The sequence below is a fragment of the Arachis hypogaea genome, chromosome 7 (assembly GCF_003086295.3).
Source record: "Arachis hypogaea cultivar Tifrunner chromosome 7, arahy.Tifrunner.gnm2.J5K5, whole genome shotgun sequence".
Taxonomy (NCBI): domain Eukaryota; kingdom Viridiplantae; phylum Streptophyta; class Magnoliopsida; order Fabales; family Fabaceae; genus Arachis; species Arachis hypogaea.
In genome coordinates this window covers 3,199,097-3,223,952 of record NC_092042.1, presented here as the reverse complement: position 1 = coordinate 3,223,952, position 24,856 = coordinate 3,199,097, and the positions used below count along the sequence as shown (strand labels likewise).

General features: G+C 33.9%; 4 protein-coding genes and 1 long non-coding RNA gene across 5 annotated transcripts; 3 read left to right on the top strand and 2 right to left on the bottom strand.

Annotated features, from left to right (window-relative positions):
• Window positions 1–1,112: 1,112 nt before the first annotated feature.
• LOC112702004 (chloroplastic lipocalin) lies at window positions 1,113–3,534 on the top strand. Its single transcript, XM_025752842.3, has 5 exons — window positions 1,113–1,262; window positions 1,473–1,614; window positions 1,784–2,023; window positions 2,261–2,551; window positions 3,111–3,534. Exons 1-5 carry the CDS (start codon window positions 1,198–1,200, stop codon window positions 3,387–3,389), a joined length of 1,017 nt encoding a protein of 338 aa, XP_025608627.1. The 5' UTR covers window positions 1,113–1,197; the 3' UTR covers window positions 3,390–3,534.
• A 1,237-nt stretch (window positions 3,535–4,771) lies between these two features.
• Window positions 4,772–7,366, bottom strand: LOC112702003 (uncharacterized). The gene is made up of 2 exons (XM_025752841.3): window positions 7,222–7,366; window positions 4,772–6,327 (listed from the first exon to the last, which is right to left on the bottom strand). The coding sequence occupies exon 2, from the start codon at window positions 6,242–6,244 to the stop codon at window positions 5,735–5,737; it is 510 nt and encodes a 169-aa protein (XP_025608626.1). The 5' UTR covers window positions 6,245–6,327; window positions 7,222–7,366; the 3' UTR covers window positions 4,772–5,734.
• A 6,664-nt stretch (window positions 7,367–14,030) lies between these two features.
• On the top strand, window positions 14,031–15,887 carry LOC112702002 (uncharacterized). The gene is made up of 2 exons (XR_011863589.1): window positions 14,031–14,274; window positions 14,361–15,887. It is a non-coding gene; the product is annotated as an uncharacterized lncRNA (long non-coding RNA).
• A 641-nt stretch (window positions 15,888–16,528) lies between these two features.
• LOC112702001 (UPF0481 protein At3g47200-like) lies at window positions 16,529–17,812 on the top strand. The gene has a single exon (XM_025752840.2). It carries the CDS (start codon window positions 16,529–16,531, stop codon window positions 17,810–17,812), a length of 1,284 nt encoding a protein of 427 aa, XP_025608625.1.
• A 151-nt stretch (window positions 17,813–17,963) lies between these two features.
• On the bottom strand, window positions 17,964–22,855 carry LOC112702000 (uncharacterized). The gene is made up of 4 exons (XM_072198976.1): window positions 22,103–22,855; window positions 20,897–21,996; window positions 20,592–20,815; window positions 17,964–20,037 (listed from the first exon to the last, which is right to left on the bottom strand). Exons 1-3 carry the CDS (start codon window positions 22,823–22,825, stop codon window positions 20,770–20,772), a joined length of 1,869 nt encoding a protein of 622 aa, XP_072055077.1. The 5' UTR covers window positions 22,826–22,855; the 3' UTR covers window positions 17,964–20,037; window positions 20,592–20,769.
• Between the last annotated feature and the right edge of the window lie 2,001 nt (window positions 22,856–24,856).

Below are 24,856 nucleotides of genomic sequence, written 5' to 3'. Positions count from 1 at the left end.
GTGCACAAATATGATCACATGTTATAAACATATATTGTGATTTGTGTTATGTTTTTTCACTTTTATACTAATTTTTCTCCAAAGTCAAGTATTATATACTTTATATAAACTCATACTTCATCACCATGCATTGTCCTAATATGTTCCATAATTCAATATTTGAAATCATATTTTTACCTTTAGATCTTGTTTAGTAAACACCCATATGAATGTTCTCATTCATAAATAAACGAATGTATATACATGATTGACATTAGTTTTTTTTTTTTTAAATGGTGCAAGTCATAATCTTCCCAATTGTCAACAACTCACAATAATTTTATAGGGTTAATAATCAAAATAATTTTTGAAGAATAATGTATACATAAATTTAGTTTTAAGGTTGCGTTTGTTTATAGGGATGGGTATTGAAATAAAGACACAGAAACACAAAATCGTATTTGTCAAATGAGATATGAACAGAGACATTATATTCAAAGACACTGAATTAGTGTATTTTGTGACAGGAACGACATAGAAACACTAATAAGGGACACAACTTATTTTTTATGTTTTCTTTTATTATTCTTGTTAATTTTTCATAATTGTACCTTTTAATATTATATTTTTCTTCTCAAATTTTTCGAATGAAAAAAATGAAAATAAATTAGATTTTCATAATTTATTCTACTTTATCATTAAAGAGAATACAAGAACACTAAATTTTATATATCTGTGTTTTATATCTTGTTCTTAGTGTTTTGACTTGTCCCGTTATCATTTTGTAATATATTATATTTATATATTTTTTAAATATGTTACATTATCATTTAACTGATAGCATGATCAATATAATTCACAGTTGTATCTTTTATTGACCATTTTGAGTTTTTGACCATTAATCCAAGTTTCATAACATTATTAAAGAAAGACGGTTTTTCTTTGGGTTAGGTTAAGTGTTTTAATGTTTTTTCTTGTTGTAAGAGTTTAGCGTAACCGTTTAAGCTGTTTTTTTTTCGGTGTAGGGCTTAAGTTGTTAAAAAAATAAAGCGTTTATTGGGCCTTAAAAGCCCAATTTTAAAACATGGAGGCCCAGTTTGAAAATGAAACATCGGAAAACGATGTTTGACATTGCTAAAAACTAAAAAGCAGTAGAAGAATAGAAAGAGAAAGATCATGAGAAATGGGACAAGAGAGTGAAGTGAGAAAGGCAAAGACATGGTAGAGGTTCTTCTAGCATCATCACATCTACTTCACTGTTCATCTTATCCTCCTACATCTTGGTAACAACATTTATTCTACTGATTTTGTTTCCCATTATTGTGGAGTGAATTTTACTTGTTAATTCTTATATGCTCTATGAATTTTTAAGGTTGCACCTTACCTGTTTGTGTAATTGCCATCATCTGTCTATAATGGAAGATATAACTATTCAGCGTTGTGCATTTGAAGTGTGTCCAAATATGGTGAAATTATGGTTGCATATGATGCAGGAAGGTTTCAGGAACAGGAAGAGGAGCATATTTGAAGTGTTCATTGGAGCTGAGGAGGAGTAGTAAGGTGGTTCTGACCAAGAAAGTTTTGTTATCTGGCCTTGCTGCTTCCTTCATACTTCTCTCTCCTCCACCATCTCAGGTTTATAGTTATGAGATTGCATTCAGATTTTAGTTTTAGAGCTGCTAAAATCTTTTTGTGGAGCTACTTCACTGTTGGATGTTTTAATTTTTTATATTCAACATTTTCATTTTTTGCCTTATTGAAGTTCATATAAAAGGGTGGATTTACCTTCTTATTTCATGAACAGTCTGCTGCTACAGATTTTGTTCATCAACAAAATATATGTCAGCTTGCCAATGCTAGTGAAAATTCAGTTGCCCTACCCTTTGAGAATGATTCTGATGGAAAAGGTGCGAACCTAATGATGATGAGAGGTATGACAGCCAAGAATTTTGATCCTGTAAGGTATTCAGGAAGATGGTTTGAAGTCGCTTCGCTTAAACGTGGATTCGCCGGTCAAGGTCAAGAAGACTGCCATTGTACTCAGGTGTGGAATTTAGGAAGATTATATTATTAACTTATTAACAATCATTGAATTCTAAGGCATAGACAGAACGTAAGGTTCTCAATTTTATTGTTTATTGGAAATGAGTTCAATTATGTCATTCATGAATCATGAGAACACTCTAGTGCATCTTAGACATGAACTCTCTCATTTACTTGGGTTGTTATGTTTCTTTGGCATCCATAAAGTTCTTGATATTATGTACTAATGACATTTCAGGGTGTATATACATTTGATAGGGAAGCTAAGGCTATTCAAGTTGATACATTTTGTGTTCATGGAGGCCCTAATGGATATATAACCGGAATTAGGGGGAGAGTTCAATGTCTATCAGAAGATGATTTGCAGAAAAATGCAACTGACCTAGAGAAGCAGGAAATGATTAAAGAAAAATGCTATCTCCGCTTTCCTACATTGCCATTCATCCCTAAGGAACCTTATGATGTCATTGCTACTGATTATGACAATTTTGCTCTTGTTTCAGGAGCAAAGGACACTAGTTTTGTACAGGTATTACTCAACTGCATAAATATAGCCCCTTTCAAGTACTTTTCGTCATTTGTTTTCCCATGACATATCCGAATTCTGAGGCTAAATACTAATCTACCACGGATCTGAACTCCATTTAAGGGTTTGTCATTGTCTAACTGATTGCTACATACATTAAGACGAGATTTGAAGTCTCGATGCTTGTTTAAGCGGACTCACTCAATCAAACCAAGTTGGTTTCATCATTATTTAGTTGAGTAGAATAGCGTTTTCTGAAATAACAATAATGCTTAGAAATTGCTCAAGTCTCAGGAATGCAGATTTCTTAAATAGCAATAATGCTTTAGAAATTGCTTAAGTCTCAGCAATGCATATTAAATTATACTACTCTTATAACAAAAGTACTCAATATCATATAATTTAAATCTCAGAAAGGTTAGCGTTCACTCGTCCAAATAGAATCGTATCATGTATTCATGTTTAATATCGCCTAATCTTAGTAGAGTTCGGTGTAATTTACCCTATATGTTATGTCAATCTTTTATGATTGGGATTCATTTTCCGGTTTTGAATACTACAGATATACTCAAGAACACCTAACCCTGGACCTGAATTCATAGAGAAGTACAAAGCTTACTTGGAAAACTTTGGATATGATTCAAGCAAGATCAAAGACACGCCTCAAGATTGCGAAGTAATGTCGAACAGTCAGCTGGCAGCTATGATGTCCATGCCTGGAATGCAGCAGGCACTAATAAACCAGTTTCCTGATCTTGAACTTAAGGCCCCTATTGCACTTAATCCCTTCACAAGTGTATTTGACACTTTCAAGAAGCTTCTTGAGCTTTATTTTAAGTAGTAGCTTATACCTATAATCCAATTGAGTTGCATCATGTTTTGTTCTTTTGTATTATATTTACTATTAATAGTATGCAGTCTTGTATGTAACAAATACCAATCCTTGATGGAAGCTATGAAGTATAAGCTACCCATATTTGGTGACATAACTGGTATATGCTTTCAGCTATCTTCATTGTTCCTCTTTTGTTGATTAATATGAATGGAAATATGGAATGAAAGGTTGATTATATTTTTAATATTAATTTAGATGATAAATGATTTCAAGTATCAGAATTGTTTTTGTAACTACTTACATAGCCATGATAAACAAAAATAAAGTTTTCTTTGATCAACTGCGGTAGGCCATGTGAATCAAATGTCAAATGAATTTAATTTTTATACACTGATCGTACAAACTACAAACAAAAGTTTTTCATATCATATATTATTGTATTAACAAAAATATTTAATATATTAATTTGTTATCTTAATTGGCTTTTTACAAACACAATATCTAATTACATGATAAAACACTTTCACTTACTAGTTCCAAGTTGTCCCCATCTACTCCTATGTATCCTTAGAATCCACGAAATGGATAAAATAGCAAGGAACTAGACCAATGACACTTCTTAGTTTTTGGTTTGTTACACTTTATGTTCTTAGTCATCTTGTGAAATGGAATCTAGTTCCTAAAAAGGGTACAAGTATAAACAAACTACACGTGATTGACACCACCAAACTCCCTGAAAGAGGGTCCACCAAGGGACCAACGGTGGTGGTTTCTGGAGAGTAAAGGCACAAGTTCTTCAGAGTTTTCTGTCTCCTTTTCCGGCTGTGTCCATACTAGAATAAAGGGAAGCAAGGATGTAAAGTGAAATTGCAACAAGAGTTGTTACAAGCAAGGTAGAATATTAAAATCGTAGTGATATTTAAATTGTAAAATCATCCGAATTATTCAAAATTTTTAAAATTGATTAACGCATTCAAAATTGTAATATCAAAAGATTTTAAAAGTTAAATCGAGATTCTAACTACTACGACGGTTACATGTGATAAAATCCTGAAAATGATCCTATAGAACCACCATTTTGACTTTTGAGTCCATTTTATTCTTATAAGAAACTTCCTTTGATAAGTAATATGTAAATACTTTTATAACTAGTGTTTATTGAGCTTGGAATATGTATTAGCATAAAATACTGTAAAATTAAAATGTATTACATTGGATATTGGCACTTTAGACTAAATCAAAATACATGAACAACATGATTGACAACAAACTTAGAATGCATGGAGTAAGAGACGAATTCTGGCATTCTGCTGCATTTTGGTTTATTTTACTAACAAGTGTTTATGAATTACTTCAAAGTAAAAGTATAACTCAATGATAAACACAGATTTGGTAAACAAAGCAAAATAAGTCCTCAAACTCCTCAAGTAGCACCCAATATAGAAACAAATCACAAAATAGATAAAGCTAACCAAAACAACATCATACCAAAACATGAAAAAGCACTGAAAACTATATAGTTAGCCTACTATCTCTTCCTTGCTATTGAAGACACCAAAATGCAACAACCACCTACTTAAAAAGTAGTGGAAAGATAAAGCTACACTTTTACCTTTCACATGAATCCTATCTCATCCACTCAACACTGAAAAAGAATCCAATATAATGGACCTGTCATGTTCCTAGGAGCATGTTGATGAAACTTAAAGTAGTTAAAAGGGTGGTATAGTTAGTTAGACATTTCCATTTCTTTTTTTCTTAACTGAAAGCACATGAAAGCAGTGATCATGTCATTTACATATATGCCATGCACTTTATATAGAGAGAGCAAAAGGTGAAGGATTCTTGTGAAACCACATCTTCTTGAAATCTAAAGAAAAATGCCTCAGAGTCTCTGCAGTCTCCCAACTAGGACAAAACCACAAACAACCCTTCTCTCAACCAAACAAATCATGCACAAATCCACTACCATTGCCACAAATGACATGAAAGTAACTGCAGAATTCGCACCGGTGCAAATAGGCACCAGAGGTACAGTAGCATCTCTTATAATGCAAGAAATCGAGTACTTCAGCCGGATCCAATCAAATTCCCAAGACAGATCATATAGGAGCAAATCTCAAATTACAGAAGTTGGTTCCTCAGTTAGCACAAACTCTAGAGCAACCACAATTGTGTCCCCAGTTGAAAGTACGAAGAAAAAGCGGCCAAGTAGCAGCAAGCTCCTATCTAGCATGTGTTCTATGGTGGATGTATCAAACAACAATAGGCCAAATGGTACCACCTCTGCTTTCAGTTACAGGAATCTGAAGTCAGAGGTACAAAATTTTCAGGTTTAGATTAACCAAGGTTTAAATTATGCTCTCTGAGAGCTTTGAGAAACCAAGCTTCTTAAGACGACTTGCTAAAGGAGTAGCCCAAGCCTTATCTGCATTCCCACATCTTATGTCCACAACTTCAACAATGTTAGGTATCTTCTTATCATTCTTCTCCCTGGCAGGACTTCGGTCGACTGGGAAGTTATCATAACCAAGTATTGGAATTCTGTGTGTACTTCTGCCACTAGATTTTGTTTTCTGCACTGCCTTACTGGGGAATCTATGGTTTGTATTTGTGCTTTTACTGCCTCCACTGCTACTTGCTTCATCTGATGGTTTTCTTGGTTGTAGTCTTTTTGGCGTTGCACTAGTGCAGGCAACCGAAACAGGAAGTGTTCTGTGCTTAGTTCTTGAAGGTACTTGTTTGTGTGGTGTTGAAGAGATTTGATTCAATTCCCTTGTCATTAAGGAACCGATTGTTCCGGTGGTTCCTAGCTTGATGGATCCTCCTCCACCCTTAATACCTTCTAGATTCCGAGGCATTTTCTTCTTCTTAGCACCAATAAACGATCCAAAATTGTTCTAGTCTTTGAAAATGGATACTCCTGGAAGATTTATTCAATAATCTGTTGCACATTTGATGTCACCAATGAATTCAGATGTAAATGGTATGTTAAAATTCAAGTCATAATGTGATTAAAATTCTCCTATACTAACATGTAGTTTTCATCTTCCATCTACCATGTCAAGATTGGGGGAAAAAGTGATAGAAATACATGAAATTAGTTCAGCATCAAATCAATAACAAGAGAACAGCAAAATTCTAATCAAAATAAATAATGTGAACTGATGGACTTAGCTTCAATATGTTTTATGCTAAAAAACAAGAAATCCTTTTTTTATGAAAAGATAAACCAGAAAGCTTTTTATAAAAAAATATATAAAAAAGTTCATATTGTTAAATTAGTGAAAAGTGCAGATATCTAATTTCAACCATTGTAGACTGTGGATCATGATCTCTACAAAAACAGGACTACAACATAAAAGATGTAGATACACACACACATACACACACAATACTCATGAACCACACATCATAACCTAAGGATAAGAATGCCAACTCAACCACAATCAGTGTCCGTGATTTTGAAGGGGGAAAAAAAAGAAAAAGAATCAAATGGAAAAAGAGTTCACCCAGAAAACAGAAAGGATGGAGATGAATCAAATCTCCAAAAACTATCCATAAAAGCAGAATCCATAGAAGGGTTAAAACTGAATCCAGCTTCAAAGAGCTTTTCACTAAAGACAAAAAAACCAAACTTGAACTAGAATAAACAAATTATAATAAACAGAGGGGAAAAATACTTTCAATTCAATAAAAATGCTTCACATTACTCGTAATAGATTGGTACTTTGATTCCCAAAAAAACAAAAACAAAAAATACTTTTTTAGATCTTAAGATGGAAAAGAAAAACGCATAAATGATCAACAAAGTTGAATACAGAGTTGGTAATCGTACCCAGAAGGTCACACGGCTCCGAAAGTTTTGAAATTGCAGATTTGGAAGAGAACCCAAAACAAAAGTAAGAAGCTTTTGTTTTAGAATGGAATTGGAGGCAAATGTGTTTGTGAAAAAGGGGTGAAAAATATGATCTTGGAAAAATAAAAAAGTCATATAACGTAAGTAGGTGACATTATTTTTGGACACACTTGATGTGTCTCATTTTGGAGTCAGTGTGGAACTGTGGATCCAACTTATGTTTGATTTGACTTATGTAACTTTATCATTATGGCCGGTGTAATAGAATTAATTTTCCCACCAAATTTTCACAGTTCATTATATAGATATCAATTTGTAATCAATAGCATAAATAGTGGGTGCAAAATGAAAATTCAAAAAGAAAATTAGATTAGTTGTTGGTGTTACTGATGTGATTTCCTCTTTTTGTTTTCTCCTGTTTTTTGGGATCAGGTTGTGCTATTTACATAGCATGATAGAAAATGAAAAAATATATAAATAAATAAATAAAAAAGACCATGAACTTTTGAAAAATGTTATATGTGTATATATTTTTTATACACTTCTTAAAAAACAAAAAATGATTAATAAGAAGTGAGAAAATAAAAAAAATTTCTTTCTGTTACAAAATAACTAAATAAATAAATAAATAAAGAAGAGGTAACAAGAATTAAGAAATATAAAGAGAGAGAAAGAAGTATTACAACGTAAAAGAGAGAGTATTTTATTGCTTGTTGTTATATAAAAAGTCTCAACCTATGCTCCTATTTATACATGTGCAAGGCTTTACTTTTTCAAACTATATTAAATACAATCATCTTTGAGAATGGCATCCACATAAGGGCTAATTTTTTTTGTTATGGAAGTAGAAGTGGTGATATACCTTAACATTGTAATTTTTGGTATTTTTCAAAACTATGGAAGTACACAAATCGGAGGGTCCGATTTCTGTACCTCAAAATTTTTATTTTTTTTTACCACAAATCGGACGGTCCGATTTCTGTACCTCTACAAATCGGACGGTCCGATTTCCGTACCTCAAATTTTTTAATTTTTTTTTACCACAAATCAGACGGTCCGATTTCTGTACCTCTACAAATCGGACAGTCCGATTTGTGTACCTCTAGAAATCGGACAGTCCGATTTCTGTACTTCTAATAAATCGGACGGTCCGATTTCTGCTTTTCTTGTTAAACGATTCCACATTTGAGTATAACACCCCAACAATCCACATTTAAAAAAAACACCACTACCACTACAATATTAAAAATAAAAAATTCCCACATAAGATGTGATAAAGCATTCTTATCACAACACTCCCCCTTGGATGACCATTTAGGATTATTGTCTCATTAAAACCTTACTAAAGAAAATCCAATGGGAAAAAAACTTTAGTGAAGGAAAAAGAGTACAATATCCTTTGTGACGTGGACTGCCTCATTAAAAACCTTGTCAAGAAAAAACCCAATAGGAAAAAAACCTGATCAAAGAAAAAAGAGTACAGTCTCCCCCTTTTATCGACATCATTTAATGTCTCGAAATCGACGCATCTCAATCTCATGTACCAATCTTTCAAAAGAGGATTTTGGGAGTGACTTTGTAAATAAATCTGCCAGATTGTCACTTGAGCAGATCTGTTGGACATCAATTGTTCCTTGATTTTGAAGATCACGAGTGAAGAAGAATTTGGGAGAAATATGCTTTGTTCTATCGCCTTTGATATATCCGCCTTTAAGTTGAGCAATGCATGCTGTATTATCTTCAAACAGGACAGTTGGAGCTATCTTCTGATCAACTAGTCCACATGATGACAGAATATATTGGATCACACTCCTCAGCCAAAAACACTCGCGACTAGCTTTATGTATCGCTAGTATTTCAGCATGATTAGAGGATGTTACTGCAATTGTCTGTTTCATGGACCTCCATGATAAAGCTGTACCACCATATGTAAACAGGTATCCTGTTTGAGATCTCCCTTTATGTGGATCAGACAAATATCCAACATCTGCATAGCCAACTAATTGTGACTTGGATTCATAGGGATAAAACAATCCCATATCAACCGTTCCATGAAGATATCAAAAGATTTATTTGATTCCACTCCAATGTCTTCTGGTTGGAGAGGAACTATATCTTGCTAGTAAATTCACCGCGAATGATATGTCAGGTCGCGTATTATTAGCAAGATACACTAGCGCTCTAATGGTACTAAGATATGGTACTTAAGGACCAAGGATATCTTCATTCTCTTCTTTAGGACGGAATTGATCTTACGATCATTGGGGTACTCAAGGGATGTGACTTATCCATATAAATTTTTTTCAAGACCTTTTCTGTGTATGTTGTTTGATGAATAAAGATCTCATTTTTATATGCTCGATCTGCAGGTTGAGACAAAATTTAGTCTTTCCAAGATCTTTCATCTCAAACTCTTCTTTTAGAGTTTTTATTATTGTTGGAATCTCCTCAGGAGTCCCAATAATATTTAAATCATCAACGTACACAGCAATTATAATGAACCCAGATCTAGATTTCTTTATGAAAACGCATGGGCAGATATCATCATTCTTGAATCCGTTTCTAGCCAGATATTCAGTAAGATGATTATACCACATTCGTCCAGATTGCTTTAGACCATATAAAGATCTTTGCAATTTGACTGAGTATAACCCTTGCGAATATTCATTAGATGGTTTAGATATCTTTAATCCTTCAGGGACTTTCATATAGATATCACGATCTAATGAGCCGTACAAATAGGTTGTTATCTCATCCATTAAATGCATATGCAGTTTATGTTATGCAAATAAACTGACCAAATAACGCAATGTTATTGCATCCACTACAGGGGAATACGTTTCTTCATAATCTATACTGGGCCTTTGTGAAAAATCTTGTGCCACAAGTCGGGCTTTGTAGCGCACAACTTCATTTTTCGCATTTCGTTTTCTCACAAATACCCATCGGTATCCAACAGGTTTTACATTTTCAGGTGTATGGACTACAGGTCCAAAGACTTCACGTTTTGCAAGTGAGTTTAATTCAGCCTTCATGGCTTCTTCCCATTTTAGCCAATCATTTCTTTGTCGACATTCTTCGACTGATCTTGGCTCAAGATCCTTACTTTCATGCATGATATTTAATGCCACATTATATGCAAATATTTCATTGACAATTGTCTTATTTCGGTCACATTTCTCTCCTATAAAGACATAATTTATCGAGATCTCGTCATTTTCACAATTTTCAGGTACCTGAATGTCTTCTGGCGTTAAAACTGTATCATAATTTTAGATAACTGCAGGTGTTTTTACTATGTCTTTTTCAACAGGAATCGTATTTACCTCTTTTCTTTTTTGAGAATTTTTGTCTTTGGAACCGATAAGCCTGCCACGCTTCTGGCGTGAATTTGCTTCAGTGGCTATTTGTCCTACTGGGACATAAATTTGAATTGGGGCATTTTTCGCTGGTATATAAGATTTAGTTATCCTCTTTGTATCGGAAAATGCATCAGGCAATTCATTTGCTATTCTTTGCAAATGTATAATCTTTTGAACTTCTAGTTCATATTGCCCTGATCGAGGATCTAAATGCATCAACGATGATGCATTCTAATTAAGTTCCTTTTCAGGAAGCTTATTCTCTCCCCTTAATGTTGGAAATTTTGATTCATCAAAATGACAATATGCAAACTGGGCTTTAAATACATCTCCAGTTTGTATCTCAAGATACCTCACTATAGAAAAAGAATCATATCCAACATATATCCCCAATTTTTTTTGGGATCCCATTTTGGTGCGATTAGGTAGTACAATGGGAACATATATCGCACATTCGAATATTTTTAAACGGAAAATATTTGACTGCTGGCCAAAAGTTAATTGCATAGGAGAGAACTGATGGTAACCCGTTGGCCTCAAACGAATAAGTGCTGCGGCATGTAAAATAGCATGCCCCCAAACCGAGGTTGGGAGATTTGTTCTCATAAGTAAGGGTCTAGCAATTAATTGGAGGCGTTTAATAAGTGATTCTGCTAACCCATTTTGTGTGTGAACATAAGCTACCGGATGTTCAACACTTATTCCATTAGCATACAATAAGCATCAAAAGTTTGGGAAGTAAATTCACCAGCATTATCAAGACGAATTGCTTTGATTGAATTTTTTGGAAATTGTGCTTTTAATCGAATAATTTGAGCCAGTAATCTCGCAAATGCCAGGTTGCGAAAAGATAATAAGCACACATGTGACCATCTCGAAAATGCGTCTATCAGGACCATAAAATATCTAAAAGATCCACATGGTGGATGAATAAGTCCACATATCTCACCTTGAATCCTTTTTAGGAATTCAGGGGACTCAAATCTAATATTTACTGGTGATGGCCTTAAAATTAACTTCCCTTGAGAATATGCAGCACAACAAAATTCACTAGATTTAAGAATCTTCTGGTTCTTTAGTGAATGTTCATGAGAGTTTTCAATAATTCTCCTCATCATGGTTGTTCGCGGATGACCCAATCTATCATGCCAAGTTATGAATTTATTTGGGCTAGTAAACTTCTGGTTTACAATGACATGTGATTCAATTGCACTAATCTTGGTATAATACAATCCAGATGAAAGTGAGGATAACTTTTCTAATATAACCTTTTTATTTAAATCATGAGTTGTGATACGTAAATACTCATGATTTTCCTCATTCATTGTTTTAATATGATATCCATTTCGGCAAATATCTTTGAAACTCAACAAGTTCCTCAGAGACTTGGTAGATAATAATGCATTATTTATTATAAATTTTGCTCTTCCAAGAAACAAAATTATAGCTCCTCCAGAGCCTTCTATCACATTATCTGAGCCAATAATAGTATTAACATATTCTTCTTTTGGCACAAGATGGGTAAAATATATATCACTTTTAAGAATAGTGTGCGAACTTGCACTATCCGCAAGGCAAATATCTTCAGAATATGTCATTGCCATTTTTCTTCAAAAATAAATGATAATAATAATAAAATGAGTAGAAGTACATGCACAGTACAATTATTCACATGAATACTTAACAAACACATACATATATTAAATTATTCCATCATTGATCAAATAACCAATATTTTCTTCAGAATCCTTAAAGAAATTAGATACATCATAATGAGTGGTAGAATTTTCATCATTTGAAATAAAATTTGTTTCCTTTTCTTTGTCATCATTTTTCAAGGATGCTTGATAAAGATCAACTATAAGTGCCTTGGGGTACGACAGGTACGTGACCAATGGCCCTTTTCATCACAACAGAAGCATTTATCCTCAATTGATTTACTTTGTCCATTGTTTCTTTCTTTATCCCACTTCTGGTGAGATATTTTCTTGCGAACATAATTTCTTTTCCTTTCATAATTTTTCTTGTTATCAAAATCTTGCCATTTATCTCTTTTGAGGATATAATTTGCCGCATTTGCTTCAGGAAATGGGGCGGCGCCATCTGGACGCGCTTCATGATTTTTTAAGACAACTCATTGTTGCGTTCATCAACAAGAAAACAAGAAAATAGCTCATAATATTTTTTAAATCCTTTTTCTCGATAGCTACTGCAGCACATTCAAAGAATGGAAGGTCGAGAAAGTTTTCTCTAACATATCGGGTTTGAGGAGGTGTCACCGTCTTTTGATGATTGTACCTTTCTTCAAGGTCTTTCCACAGATCTGCAAGATCTTTTAATGTGGGATATTCATTTTTCAATCATACGTCAAGATGACGATGAAGGAAAATCATAGCTTTGGCTTTATCCTTCTGGGATGTATTATTTTCAGCTTTAATGGTATTTCCAAGATCCATTGAATCAAGATGGATTTTAGCATATAGTACCCATGATAAATAATTGTTTCCAGATATATCAAAAGCATTACATTCAAGATGAAAGAGTTTCGACATAATAAAAATTTGTTACCTGAGTCTTCTTAAAATTGATCAGAGTCTTGTGCTTATAACGTGTTATAAAATAACTAAATAAATAAATAAAAAAGAGGTAACAAGAATTAAAAAATATAAAAAGAGAGAAAGAAGTATTGCAACGTAAAAGAGAGAGAGTATTTTATTGCTTGTTGTTATGTAAAAAGTCTCAATCTATGCCCCTATTTATACATGTGCAAGGCTTTACTTTTTCAAACTATATTAAATACAAGCATCATCTTTGAGAATGGGTATCCACATAAGATGTGATAAAGCATTCTTATCACAACACTTTTTTGGAAATGAATCACTAATAATGTTACAATTTAGTGGATACTGCTTAAAAAAAAAAAGAGGTTCAAGTCTCAGTTTTGTTAAGCTGATGCATGCATTAGGGAAGTCAACAGCTTTTTGATCATGAAATACTGGAAGAGCACAATAGAAAAATTCTGATACTATCAAACACAGGCCAATTGATGTATGGTTTCATGAGAATCTGTCTTCAATTTAAATGAAAATTTTAACACTCAGTTAATTTTCCCGGAATCGTTTACTCATATTAACAACTCAACAACAATATAACATAACCTCAATATAATTTTCTTTCAAGTAATTTCAACAGTATTATAATAAAATACTAAGAAGAAGAATAACACTGCAAAATTGATATATATTTTATTATCCTTTATTATACTCGCATAATAGAAAAGAAGTGAAGATTCTCCATCTAAGCCCATATTTATTTCTGAAATTCCCTTAGGAAAAATAGCATAGATGATTTGTCTTTATATAAACAGAGATTTCCTAATAACTTAGTTGTTAAGTATGTATATTGGTGATAGAGTTAATTCTAAATTGGAGAAATTAAAATTCATATTGAATTACCTTGACTTTCAAAAACATGAGTTATATGATATGCTTTTAGTCAATTTTAATATATAATAATAGAAATTTCAGTACACATTGTTAGCAAGACCCTTGCTAGATTAACATCTTAAGAGACAATAATTGGCGTTGACTCAAGTCTCAAGGTTCTGGAAAATTATCAGCCACCAATAATTGTTCAACCACCATACTAGATTCTCTTTCATTGCATTCTGGTGTGTTTTTCTTTTGCAGTCCTTTCTCTTATCCTTTTGATTTTTGTCTCAAATTGTATTCCATGCACTTACCATAATCATAATAGATGGGAGATGAGAATCCTAATGGCCTTGCAATGAAGATTAAAGCAATGTTGGAGAAGGCAGAGCCTCTCTTTACAGATAAATGCTGCATCTACAGGGTGCCCCATGAGATCCGCAAAATAAATGAAGATGCATACACTCCAAAGGTTGTTTCAATTGGTCCTTTTCACCATGAGGATCCAAAGTTGCTGAAGATGGAGAACCAGAAAAGAATATATTGCAGACATTTCATAGAAAGATCTGACACAAAGAACTTGGAAAGTTTTGTGAGTTGTGTGCAAGAGCTAGAGCCAGAGGTTCGAAGTTGTTACTCAGATGAAATCAAGCTTAGTGAGGAAGAACATGTTATGGTGATATTGGTGGACTGCTGCTTCATATTAGAGCTCTTACTTAGATACCATTTCAAGTGGTGGCCAAGTCATGACGCCATGATTCTGCGACGAAGGTTAGTGAGTTACATACACTATGATTTGTTGTTGCTGGAGAATCAAGTCCCTTTCTTTATTCTTGAGAAGCTTTACAATCTAGCTTTTCCTTCTACATTGAATAGTGGCAACCCAAGTCATCCTTCATTACTAAGTCTCACTCTTCTTTATATAGTTCCTTCTGATAGTATCATTTCTGGTAGTGATCTTGGGATATTCTTATCCAATGTTGGTAGAATATCTCATTTCACAGATCTATCAAGAAAGCTTCTATTAATATCCTCTCACTTATTCCAACCATCATCCTCTACACGCTCAAGAGGAGCAAAGTTAACACACATTTATAGTGCAACTAAGTTGAAAAGCTGGTGTGAAGTTTGAGATAAACAAAAATACTCAATGCTTACTAGACTTGGAAATTTCAGGTCATAGTTTTAGAATCCCATTTATTAGAGTGGAGGACTGGACTGAAATTGTTTTGAGAAATTTGTTAGCTTTTGAGCAATGCCACTGCATCGACGAATCCTATCTCGCTGACTACATTGCTGTCTTTGATTTCCTTATCAACACGGACAAAGATGTAGATTTGCTGATTAAGAAAGGAATAATTGAGAATTGGTTGGGTGATAGCAATGCAGTGGCTGAAATGTTCAATGGTCTTGCAGTGAATATTCTGTATCCAGATTTTAATGAGCAATATTTCCACATTTCTGAAAGAGTTGAACACTTTCTGTAATCACCCTTGGAACAGAAAAGTAGCAACTTTGAAGCGCGACTACTGCAACACTCCATGGAAGACAGTGGCTTCCATTGCTGGAATTTTTCTGCTTATTCTCACTGTTATTCAGACAGTATTTTCCATCCTCCAAGTAGTACACTAGTACTAGATTAATATTTGTGTTGTGTAGCTTGGATTGGATGATTATATGTTCAATGCTCAATATGGTGTGGTAGATTTGATATCTTTGTAATTTGCAAGAATTGAAATGTTTGTTATGAACATGTATATAGTAGTAGTCAGAACTTAGACCTCCAAATTGCACTCAAAAAAAGAAGAAAAGAAAAAGAAAAATAACAAACTGGTGTCTTAATTTCACAAACATATGACTGCTTGAATGTGCTAGTAATTTTAAAGTATTGGTCTCCTACATATGCCCACCAATTTGTGAGATATCACTCAATTTTGATTACTTCCAACACAAGAGAATAAAACGAGACGGTCATATGAACAGGAGAAAGAAATGTTTAAAAACTGTGATTAATCACATGGGGAGAAAGCCTTCAATAATTAATTCACAATAAACTAAAAACATGAGAAAGAATCATTACAGTTTACAGATTTAAAAAAAAAAATCTATTTATTAGTGAGGATTAAAATACAACTTTGCATGATGTAATATAAAACTAATAAAATCAGGATAACTTGCTATTTTGGCAAAGTTTTAAAGAGCATTCATGATACCTTGATTCACCTTTAATAAGCATTTTAAATTGGTCTAAGAAGAATGATTTGTTGAGTGAAAGCTTTAACAATTGTATATATAAGCCACCAATTAATTGTTCAGTTTTCCATTTGTGTCACTTTTGTTTTTTCTTTTTAAAAGACAGATTCAAGACATAATAAAACATTCTTTTATATTGTTATTCTAAGAAGACCACTCCACACTAGCTTCTTTTAAGTCCTTCTCCATGCTTTTAAACTTTGTCTCAAATTTTATTCCATGTAGTAACCATAATCATAATAGATGGAAGATCATGAGAGTCATAATCCTAATGATGTTGCAATGGAGATTAATGAAATGTTGGAGAAGGCACAGCCTCTCTTTAGAGATGAATGCTGCATCTACAGGGTGCCCCATGAGATCCGCAGCTCAAATGCAGATGCATACACTCCTAGAGCTGTTTCCATTGGTCCTTTTCACCATGGAGATCAAAAGTTGCTAAAGATGGAGGACCAGAAAAGAATATATTGCAGACAATTCATTGAAAGATCCGGGACGAAGAGCTTGGAAAGTTTTGTGAGTTGCGTGCAAGAGCTCGAGCCACAGGTTCGTGCTTGTTACTCAGATGACATCAAGATAAGTAAAGAAGAACATGTTATGGTGATACTGGTAGATTGTTGCTTCATATTGGAGCTTTTACTCAGGTTCTTTTCTGAGGAGAGTAAGGAAGATGATTCAATTTCATTATTCCCATGGTTAGATGAATACTTAAGATGGGATTTGTTGTTACTTGAGAATCAAATTCCTTTCTTTGTTTTTAACAATCTATATAATCTCGCTTTCGCTACTTTAAATGGTGGCAATGGCCACCCTTCATTACTAAAGCTCATTCTTGGTTATTTTTTTGGTCCTTCTGATGATACTGATTGGGATAGTGGCAGTATAGAACATTTTACAGATCTGTTAAGAACCTTTCACTTGAAACAATCTATAAGTCCACTTTCAAGGAAGAAGGAAACTCTGCCATTCCTTAAAAGTGCAATCCAGTTACATGAAGCAGGAGTGAAGTTTAAGGTAATAAACAAAAGGAGTCTATGCTTACTTGACTTGAAATTTTCAGGCCGCACTCTTGAAATTCCACAGATTGAATTAGAGGATAAAACTGAAATTTGGTTGAGGAATATGGTGGCTTTGGAACAATGCTACTATCCTGATGAGTCCTACATCACTGATTACACTGCAGTCCTTGATTACCTTATTAACACAGAGAAAGATGTTGATTTCTTGGTTAACAAGGGGATAATCATCAATTGGTTAGGTGATAGCAATGCTGTGGCTAAATTGTTCAACGGTCTTGGGAAGAACATTATCCATGAAACTTTTAATGCCGAGTATCTTCATATCTGTAAAGACTTGAATGATTTCTGTGAACATCCTTGTCACAGAAAAGTAGCAACTTTGAGGCGCGATTACTGCAACACTCCATGGAAGACGGTGGCTTCTGTTGCTGGAATTGCTCTCCTTATATTAACTGTCATTCAGACAGTATGTTCTATCATCCAAGTAGTTCAAGGTTTCTCCAAGTAATATTTGCTATAACATCTTTTTGTATTTTAATTTCGTTTCATATGATATGGCTGCACATTGTACTTTGTATTCTCATTGTTGTTGTTATTGTTATTCAAATAAACATGTTCTATCAACATGATTAAATATTTATATGACATAACAGTTAACATGAGTTAAAAGCATATAAAATTCTTAATAATAAATGATTAATTACATTTAGATGTATGATAAGAAGAACTGGTAAAAGTGAATAACAAGAAGTACAAATCAACATGCCATAACTTAGCTAATAAGTAATACACTAGCTATATTCATTAAGATCTCAAGTATTTTATTATCTAAATAGAAAAATTTTCCTCCAAGGACTGACTTTGGAAACAACCCCAGCCTCTGAACCATAACCAATTGCAAAACCATCCAACTTAGACTCTGTGAGGACAATCTCAGTTCTAATGACTGCAGCTTTGTCCTCCACAATCTTGAGTTTCTCTCTTAGCTTAGAAGCTTCTTCGTTCCAATACTTCTCTTCCTCACGCAATGCTTCGATCCTTGCAAGATCGGCCGAAGATAGGACTCGTTCCATAGTAGGACTCAACCATTCCAAATCGAACTTCATGAGCTTTGCCTGCTCCCAAAACATCTGCAGTTCTTGTTTATGGTCTATCCAATCTCTAATCCTAACATTATGCAACAGAAACAACAACCTTCCTAAGCTATCAAAAGCACTCTGCCTTAACATTTCAGAGTGTTTTCTCTGGCTTTCTATCAGATTTGGATTCTTGGTGCATGCTTCTTTGAGCAGTGGAAGGAATGATTTGTCAACCTGACACAATCCGTACAAATCCACCATCTTCCCTGATGGCCTAGGAATTGTAGAGGAGTAGGACTGTGCGACTTGGAGCTCCGAACTTGTTGAAGAAGAAGATTCTGGATACTCAGCTGCACCATACAACCGGAAAAGAAGCCGATGTAACTCCTCTTGCCATTGAAAATGTTCCTCATTATAAAGTGCATTCATATACTCACTGATATTGTCCCTGTTGGTAGGTTTCTCTTTAAAGATTGTCTTCCTAGCAGCATAACGGACCAAATCATGCATTAACACATGGTCTTTACTTGTAATGGAAGGCATCAACAAGCTAGAGTCCTTGAGGCTAGTGATGGCTGCAGTCACATCAGTTTTTCTGCACAACCTTAGTCTAATTGCATGTTGGAACAGATCTTCAATGAGAATTTCATGATCTTCTGGATACATACCACATATTAAGAATGTGATTTTAGCTTCTTTGCTTGGAAGTATAATATTATAGATCACCACTATTATCTGGATTATAAAATTAGTACTATCATCTTCCCAATTCAAACCCTTCCTTCTTGAACTCATTAAATCTTTTAGGACTTGTTTCCACAGGTCAACAGTTCTTGCTCTTAGAGCTGACCCCAATATTGAAATGGCAAGTGGTAATCCTTCACAATGTGCTGAAACTTCTTTTGCTATAGCAAGTAAGTCCGGCTCGAACCGATCATCATGGATGCCTGCCCGCTTCTTGAACAAATCCCAATTTTCTTCTAAAGTTAAAAGAAATAGATGAAAGCTGCGTTGACATCCCATCAAATATGCAACTTGTTGACTTCTCGTAGTTAAGAGGACTTTACAGTGATTGTTTAAAATCCCAATCTTTTGCAGATCAAGCTTATCCCATAAATCATCCAAAATTATGAGTACATGTTCTTCATTTCTTAATCTAAGTGATAGTTGTCTGTCTTTCAGCTAGATCGGATTCCTCTCCCAATCGAAGTCCTAAACCGGCAGCTATGTCACCTTGAATCCTCTTGACATTTTCAGCTGTTGTCACATAAACAAATAGAACAAGGTCAAACATGTTCATGTCCTTTACTCTTTTACCTACATTCATTGCTAAGGTTGTCTTTCCTACTCCACCCATGCCGTACAATGCCACACAGGAGATGCTATCAGCTTGTAAGGCTTCCAAGATTCCATTGAAAGTGCTTTGTCTTGATTCAAAGTCAAACTGCATAAAAGAACCGCCTTCAGTTCCATCAACATGAACTGTGTTCTTTACTTGTTCTTGTACTTGCTCAACTTTTGTCTCCAGTTTCCTCCTAAGATGTTCTGGTTTCGTTGTCAGAACATGACCCTGATGATCCATTATAAAGCTCACAAACACAGATATGGCAGCAAGTGAAAGGTGATGATGTATTACTCCAAATTTTCCCCCTTTCTGTAGGTATAAACAATTGTTTCTTAGCATATATAACAACAACAAATCATTTGATTCAGATAGCTGACTACACCCACATATATATGCTACTGGTCTTAAGAAAAAGTTTTGCAAGGTATATATGAATTCATGAAACCATACCTCAATTTGCTTTCCCATAAAAAAAATAGTTGACATGGCACAATAAAAAAATGCTAGTAATTTAACAATATATTTTATCCCATACTTTTAAATATTGATGACTAACTAATAACTTAAAATAATAAATTCTGATGACATCCTAATATTTTTCATAAAAAATAATTATATGGCATAAATTTATCTCACAATAATTTAGTATTAACTTTTTTTATATAATAAAAATAGATAAATAATTTTATTTGAACATAATTATTATGGTATTTTATATTAAATAAGATATAAACTCTAATTAATAAATCTAGCAAAATCATTGCTTGCTTTCCAGGATGGTGATAAAAGAGTATATACATCTGAATTGCATTTAGACTTGGGAGATGTTGAGTCCTGTGTTTCAGGGCCAAAGAGGTAAATACCTAGTTTACAAAATATTTGTATACTTGTAGAAAGGCAGATTGGCATGCATGTCTTGGCAAATAAGTTGGATCAAGGTGGGTAGAGCTTTCATATGACTTTGCTATCCATCACTTCTTTCTTTGGCTACTTGTCATTCATGCTCAAATTCTAATTCCTAATATCCACCACATCGCTATACTAAACTACACTCTTCGCTTTATTGCCTTCATCTCCAACAGCAAACCTGTACAGACTTAAAGAAGTAAATATCAAAGCTCAATCAATGGATCGAGTGAAACAAATTTAAAGAGAAGCGCATACTCACATATCGTATTGTATATGAGGACCAAGTCTAAGATAACCCTTGGATTCAATCTTGGCAGAAAAAGTTTGGAGTTGGAGCCTAACTCTGGCATAAGGAACAAGGTGACGAAGATCTGACCCTTCCTCTAGCTCCTCCTCTTTCACGAACTTGTGTTCCGTGAATATATAGATCAAACTTTCTTTGCTACTGTGGTGGCAACAAAAAATATTTGATACCCGCTCATCGTCCTCCTCCAAACCATCCACGTGCACTATCGCCACAAGCTTCTTCTCAGACAAGTCATAAATATACCACGTTGGAACGGAGTCTACAATCAGAAGATAATGGCTACATCCCAAACGAACTAATTTTCTAGGACAAAATCTAGGAACTGGCGGAAAATTGCACTCAACTTCTTCCCATCTGTTAGCCTTGACGTCATATGACATGAGCAACTGATGATTATCATGAAAAGAATACAACACAATGAGGGTCTTCTTGCTACTCTTGGTGCTGTCCTCCCACAGAAAGTACGAGCTAGCCAACGGATGATCTGAGAAGAGATCACTACAGGGCACTTCCCTTTTTTCCCATAGACCTGATTTTAGGCTATAGATCTCAACCCAATTTGCAAATCCATACGCACCCCCAAACATGCACAATTTGCCATCGTATGGGACTACTAAGGGACTTAATCGGGAGCAGAACATGCTTCCACATAGACTCCAAACCCAAGTAGGATCCTCATACTTAAGGCACCACAGCTTTGAGTAGCGACGATCGTAATAACCCACGTTCGGATGTGTTATAAGACTACGCGCATTACCAGCAAAGTAAAAGCAGCCACCAACAGAACAAAATCCTCGAAAATCTGGTAACACACCGTTGTCGATCAATAGATCATCTCTAAGAGGCCATTGGAAAGGTAAATGACATACTTGTTCAAGTTCAACAGTGTCATTCTTCATAAAGTTGTCGTCAGTGATAGTTAACATCCTGTACCTGGTGGTACTAGAGAATCTCACATAAGGCTCGGTTTGCTTTATTACAAAATCCTCATTTTCTACCAACATATATAAACGCTGTGTCATGGATAGCTTTAGATCAGAAGAACCAACATCCTGGAATTAGGGAAACAATTAACTATTAAATAGAGAGCTCTGCAGTGTGATGATAATAAATAGAAACGGCATAGTTATATAAGGATAAGAGGATGCAGAAACAGACCTCAGGTTCAGATTCCCCGCATATTCCCAAAACAGCACCTTGCAAAACCGCAACAACACTTCCCCACCAGCTATCAAAATCCGCATTCGATTCAGCAGTGTGCCCCAAACCCCTAATCTCATTGGCGGCCTTGGCCATCAAATTCTTGCCACCTTCATTAACCTCTCTGCCCACGACAAAGGCACTGAAACTGCAAGCATTCACAACAAACGCTCCAACCTTAAAGGCGTTCGCTTTTTCCTCGATCCAATCGACGAAGAACCTTGCTCCCCAAGGTAGGTCGTGACTGGGGAAGAAATTCCGTGCGGGAGGTAGGTTCCAAACTTCGGAAGTTGAAGCAACGAGGAGGACGAGGTTCTCCTTGGGTAGGGCTTCGGGCTCGTAATTCCGGGCATCTACGAGGTCCAAAACGACGCCTTTCGACTCTAACAAATCGCAGAGGCTCGTCGCTAGGGCTTTTGAAGTTCCGATTTGGGAAACGAATAGGATCTTGCCACGTGGATCGCGTTTGGGTTGTTCGTGATTGCTTTTGGGTTGTTGGCGATGGTGTGTTGTGAGGTTCTTTTCGTGCATGAGACGAGACTTGCAGGTTAAGAACAAGGTTGTGGCAATGGCCGTGGCGGCGCCAACGGTTGAGAAGAGTGCGGGCGCCGACATGATTGGCATGTTGCTTTCTGTTTTAGGTTTTAGGTCACCAAACACTATCTTCGCCATGCAATGCATGACATTATACAAAGTTTCTTAACAAACTACACCCTTTTCATGCTGGTTTGTTACTAAATGCTTTCCCCTTTTCTTTGTTTTTTTAATATTTAATTTTACATTACCGATAATATAAATTATTTTATATGTTTATTTAATTATATTTGTTTTTAAGTAATTATTCATTTAATAATTGTGAAAATAATTATTTTTTTTAATATTGGATATATATAAAATCTCTTTATAATATCAATTCATAAGTTTTTTCTTAAACTGTTTTCATGTTATCTCTTTACAATATCAATTCATAAATCTATTTATGAAATTGAATATTGAGTATGTTGTTGTTTAGAGGTACAAGGTTGGAGGGCAAGACACCATTATCTTGGCAGGAGCAGACTATATGGAACTGGAAGCTCTAGAGATTGGGTTGCAAAGGGGTCCTCTCCTACTTGTATGCTCGAACATCCATGTTCTAATATATATATATATATATATATATATATATATATATATATTTTACTAAAGATAGGAGACTCGAACCCGCAACCTCTTAATTGAGTATGAAGAGATTATGTCATTTGAGCTATTACTCATTGGCCATGTTCTAATTTATATTATTCGAGTAAATTATATTAACTTCATTCTTTTTAATTTATGTGTTATTAATAGTATTAAGTATAGTATTACTTAAGACAACTATTTATGTGTAGTTGACTTTATATTTGACAAAATTGTATTTTGACGATTTTTAATTCTTATTTTTTAATAAAAAATTATATTTGAGTTTTTTTTTTTATATATAACTTAAATGTCAAGAGAAATTAGTGTATCATCTTACAAATCCAAGAATTGTCATGTTTTAATATAAGAGATAATTTGTGTTTTAACGGTTTTTAATTATCACTATATTAATATTTACGTGATGTGCAGAAAGTTAAATTAATTATATTATATAATATAAATTTAAAATACTAATATTATTTAGGGATATATTAGATAATATATAAATTAATATTAAACTTAAAAGTTAATTTGTAAAAAATATTTTACAATATATTCATTTAATTTGACAATTTATATATGATTTAATAATATTATTATTCAACAAAAAAAATATAAAAAAATATACCGTTTTTCTATAGATAATAATTATACTTAGCCGTCACTTTATAATTTAATTGAATAACAATATGAATTAAATTTAATTGATTAAGAAGTTTAAAATTTTGTCTAATAACATATAACTATTTATTTAAATTTTATAATGGTTGATAATAAATGATAATTTAAAATAAAAAATTAATTCAAAATTTAATAATTATAAAAAATTATACATAAATTAGACTATAAGTAATAAAAACATTCAATTGAAATTTATTCACCTGAGTTTATATCATTATGTTTTATTATTTTTTAAATTGTTATTTTTGATGAGTTTGAAAAACTCTAATTTAATTTGATGATGAACAAATATTATTTACAAAATTATTAATTTAATCTTAGTTCATATTTGCTTAATTAATAATTTTGTGATACAGGTTTTGTATTGGGCCGAAAAATAAAACAAATGTTCCAGGCCCAAATCAAAATATGCATATCAGCCCTTGCTTGATATTTAATATATTAAGTGACTGAATTGCTGTGATATTTAATTGGGCCAGATCAAATGTTGTTGCTACCAAGCCCAAATTTTAATTTTGATGAATGTTACTCATGCATGATCCGAATACAATTCATCAGGAAAGCAAATGTTATCATTTGCCTTATGCTTTCCAACGGAACCCATTTCAAGCATGTGATGGAACTCAATTATCATTAAAGTAAAATGAATACATGTATGGGACTATGAGAGAGAAAGCGTCATTGATTTGATTGAAAAACATCAATGCTGCACGCTAATCTACAAGGGAAGTAAAAACAATCCCATTTCAATTAATTTGATTCACTTAATTGCTTTTCTTCTTCCTCTATCTTCTCTCTCTCATTTTTTTCTTTCCTTCGGTCAATATCCAGGAAGCCATGGAAGCTACTTTAAGCTACCAAAAGGAA